Source organism: Exserohilum turcica, assembly GCF_000359705.1.
Source record: "Exserohilum turcica Et28A unplaced genomic scaffold SETTUscaffold_2, whole genome shotgun sequence".
Taxonomy (NCBI): Eukaryota; Fungi; Ascomycota; class Dothideomycetes; order Pleosporales; family Pleosporaceae; genus Exserohilum; species Exserohilum turcicum.
In genome coordinates this window covers 685,744-688,664 of record NW_007360025.1, presented here as the reverse complement: position 1 = coordinate 688,664, position 2,921 = coordinate 685,744, and the positions used below count along the sequence as shown (strand labels likewise).

At 54.1% G+C, this 2,921-nt stretch overlaps 1 protein-coding gene across 1 annotated transcript; it reads left to right on the top strand.

Moving 5' to 3' along the window:
• Positions 1-432: 432 nt before the first annotated feature.
• SETTUDRAFT_153483 (uncharacterized protein) lies at positions 433-2,237 on the top strand (the record flags this gene model as incomplete). Its single annotated transcript, XM_008027120.1, has 3 exons — positions 433-470; positions 530-1,919; positions 1,971-2,237. The coding sequence occupies 3 exons, from the start codon at positions 433-435 to the stop codon at positions 2,235-2,237; spliced, it is 1,695 nt and encodes a 564-aa protein (XP_008025311.1).
• Between the last annotated feature and the right edge of the window lie 684 nt (positions 2,238-2,921).

Sequence of the window (2,921 nt, the reverse complement as noted above, 5' to 3'; positions counted from 1 at the left end):
TTAGATATAGGATTTTTGATTTTTGTTGTTTTATTTGGTGTTTTTAATTGTTTTTAGTTTCGTTTGGTAGTCTCCCTATTAGTCATCGGGGCGGTCTGTGCGTTCTCGAAGATTTTCGCATTTCAAACACGTCGCAAGAATACCGACAATACCCCCTCTAGCACCTCAACGAGAGGGCTGCACACATTAGAGGTGGCGTAAATCGGTTTCTCGCGACGTGTTACCCCTATATCTGATAGAAAATTGACGAGTTTTGATGAAAGATTTCTGCTTAAAAGTTGGTGTGTGTGCGGACCACGGTGGTAGATAGGATAGCTAGACGCATATACGCGGCTCCCCCAAGGCGTGTAGCCGATAAGACAGTCTGGCGCCTTTAAAGCTGGCGTCCTCCTCGAATGCAATGCCTCCTTCCACTGCATGAAACCAGCCGCCATGGGTCTTTCAGAGTACTGGCAACACAAGGCCGACTGGTGAGCGGCTCCAGCTACCCCCCAATATCCGAATCCAGCCTGAGCTAAGCGTCCACCAGCAACCGCAAGCAGTCGGAGCGCGCCTCCAAGATTGCCACGCTGCCCGCCGCGTATCAGTCGCCTCTGTCTGCTCAAGAACGCTCCATCCTCGGCAAGCCCATCCAGGAGCTGGTGCAGGATGTCCGCAAGCAAATCACCAGCCCTGTCGACATTCTGCGCGCATACGGCAAGGTCGCCGTCAAGGCACAGGAAAAAACAAACTGCCTCACCGAGATTCTGTTCCCCGAGGCCGAGGAATGGGCGGAGAAGGAGGTGAACCTCAAAGGCCCGCTGGCGGGTATTCCGGTTTCGCTCAAAGACTCGATCCACGTCAAGGGCTTCGACAACTCCGTCGGCTACTCCAGGAACACGGGCAAGCCAGTGACGGAAGATGGAGTCATGGTCAAGATACTCAAGGACGCGGGTGCGGTGCCCTTTGCCAAGACCAACCTCCCCACCACGCTGCTCTCGTTTGAATCGACAAACGACGTCTGGGGCCAGACCAAGAACCCCCACAACGACAAGTACTCGCCAGGCGGCTCAACTGGCGGCGAGTCTGCGCTGTTGGCCTTTGGCGGCAGCCGCATCGGCATCGGATCCGACGTTGCGGGCTCTGTCCGCGCCCCCGCCCACTTCTCTGGATGCTACTCGATACGCTGCTCTACCGGCCGCTGGCCCAAGGTAGGCGTGAGCACGAGCATGGCCGGCCAAGAAGGCATTCCCAGCGTCTTCAGCCCCATGGCCCGCACGCTGAACGACTTGACCTATTTCACGCGCAGCTTCATCCAGATGAAGCCCTGGAACTACGACTACACGGTCCACCCAATCGAATGGAGAGAAGACGTCGAGACCGAGTTCCGCGACAAGAAGAAGCTCCGCATTGGTGTAATGCGAACAGACGGCGTTGTAGACCCATCACCGGCATGTGCGCGTGCTCTCGACCAGACTGCCCAGGCGCTTGCTGCCGAAGGCCACGACGTCTTTGACGTTGAGCCGCCATCTCCCTACGAAGCTCTGCAGATAGCATCTCAACTCTTGCTCAGTGACGGCGGCAACATTTTCATGAGCCATTTCCGCACCGGAGAGTGGAACGACCTTGGTGCCGCGCAAATGGTCAAGTACATGCGTCTGCCTCGCTTCATCAAGTACATGCACTACCTCTACATCAAGTACATCAAGGGCGATCCAATCTGGGCGGGCTTGCTGCAAGAATGGAACCCAAAGTCTGCACACGAGTACTGGCAGCTCGCCGGCAAGCGTGAGGCATTCAAAGCGAAATTCTTCAAATGGTGGGCCGAAGAAGCCAAAATGGATGTCATGATTACCCCTCCAAACGCGACACCGGCCGTGCCCCATGGCGGTATGCATGATGCAGTCAGTAGCTGTGGCTACACCTTCTTGTTCAACTTGGTGAGTTACATCCTTCCCCCAAACACTCATTTCACGCTGACCATGACCAAGCTCGATTACTCGGCCGGTATCATACCCGTAACCCACGTTGATCCCGCCAAGGACGCTCTACCCGCTACATTCGACATGAAGAAACTCAACGGTGTTGCCAAGGGCGCATACAAGCACTACGATGCTGAAAAAATGGCTGGTCTGCCCGTAGCCATCCAAGTCGTTGGAAAGCGGCTGGAAGAGGAAAAGGTGCTGGCTGTCATGGAGAGAGTGGAAGATGCTCTTGACAAGCATGGTGGGCGGTACGAGCTCTTGGAGGTGGATTGAGAAGTCGACTTGAGGCATATAAAAAACATACTAGACCCATAATTTCTCTGCTGTCGTTATTAGCGTGTAATTTAGCGGAATGAAAAAGCCATGCATCGATGGACATATGCTGTTCATGGGCTCATTCAATATCTGTAGGATCAAGGGAGAAGCTGGCGAACCAACAGGATTCTCTACGTGCGGATTCTGTTTACTATACAATACACAGCATGATTAGTATTCAACACGACCTGTACTTATACATAAGAAGGTCCCAGGCCAACATCACCTCACCCAGCTCCCGAGTCCAACAACCTCCCTCTACCAACCCCCGTCTTACCCAATCCATCCCTTAACGCCCAGCACAATAGCTCGAATGCCAATGCCCCCCCCCCCCCCTTCTCTCCCAGCCTCCCAGCCCGGCACCACCGCAGATCCCCCGCCTTTCCAAGCCCACACACCCGCCAACTCGCCAGCGCACACCCACCCAAGACCAGGGGTTATCCAAGTACAGTACGCCCAGCTTACTTAGTAACATAGCTACCATGTCCAACATGTAACGTATGTGGCAAGCGAGCGCCGCAGGCAAGCGAGCGCCGCACCCCACCAAACCTGCGCACCTCTATAAGCCTGTAGTTCCACCACAATATAGTTGTTTTACTACATATTAACATAATAGATTAAGCAGTACCTAGAGTATCTTTC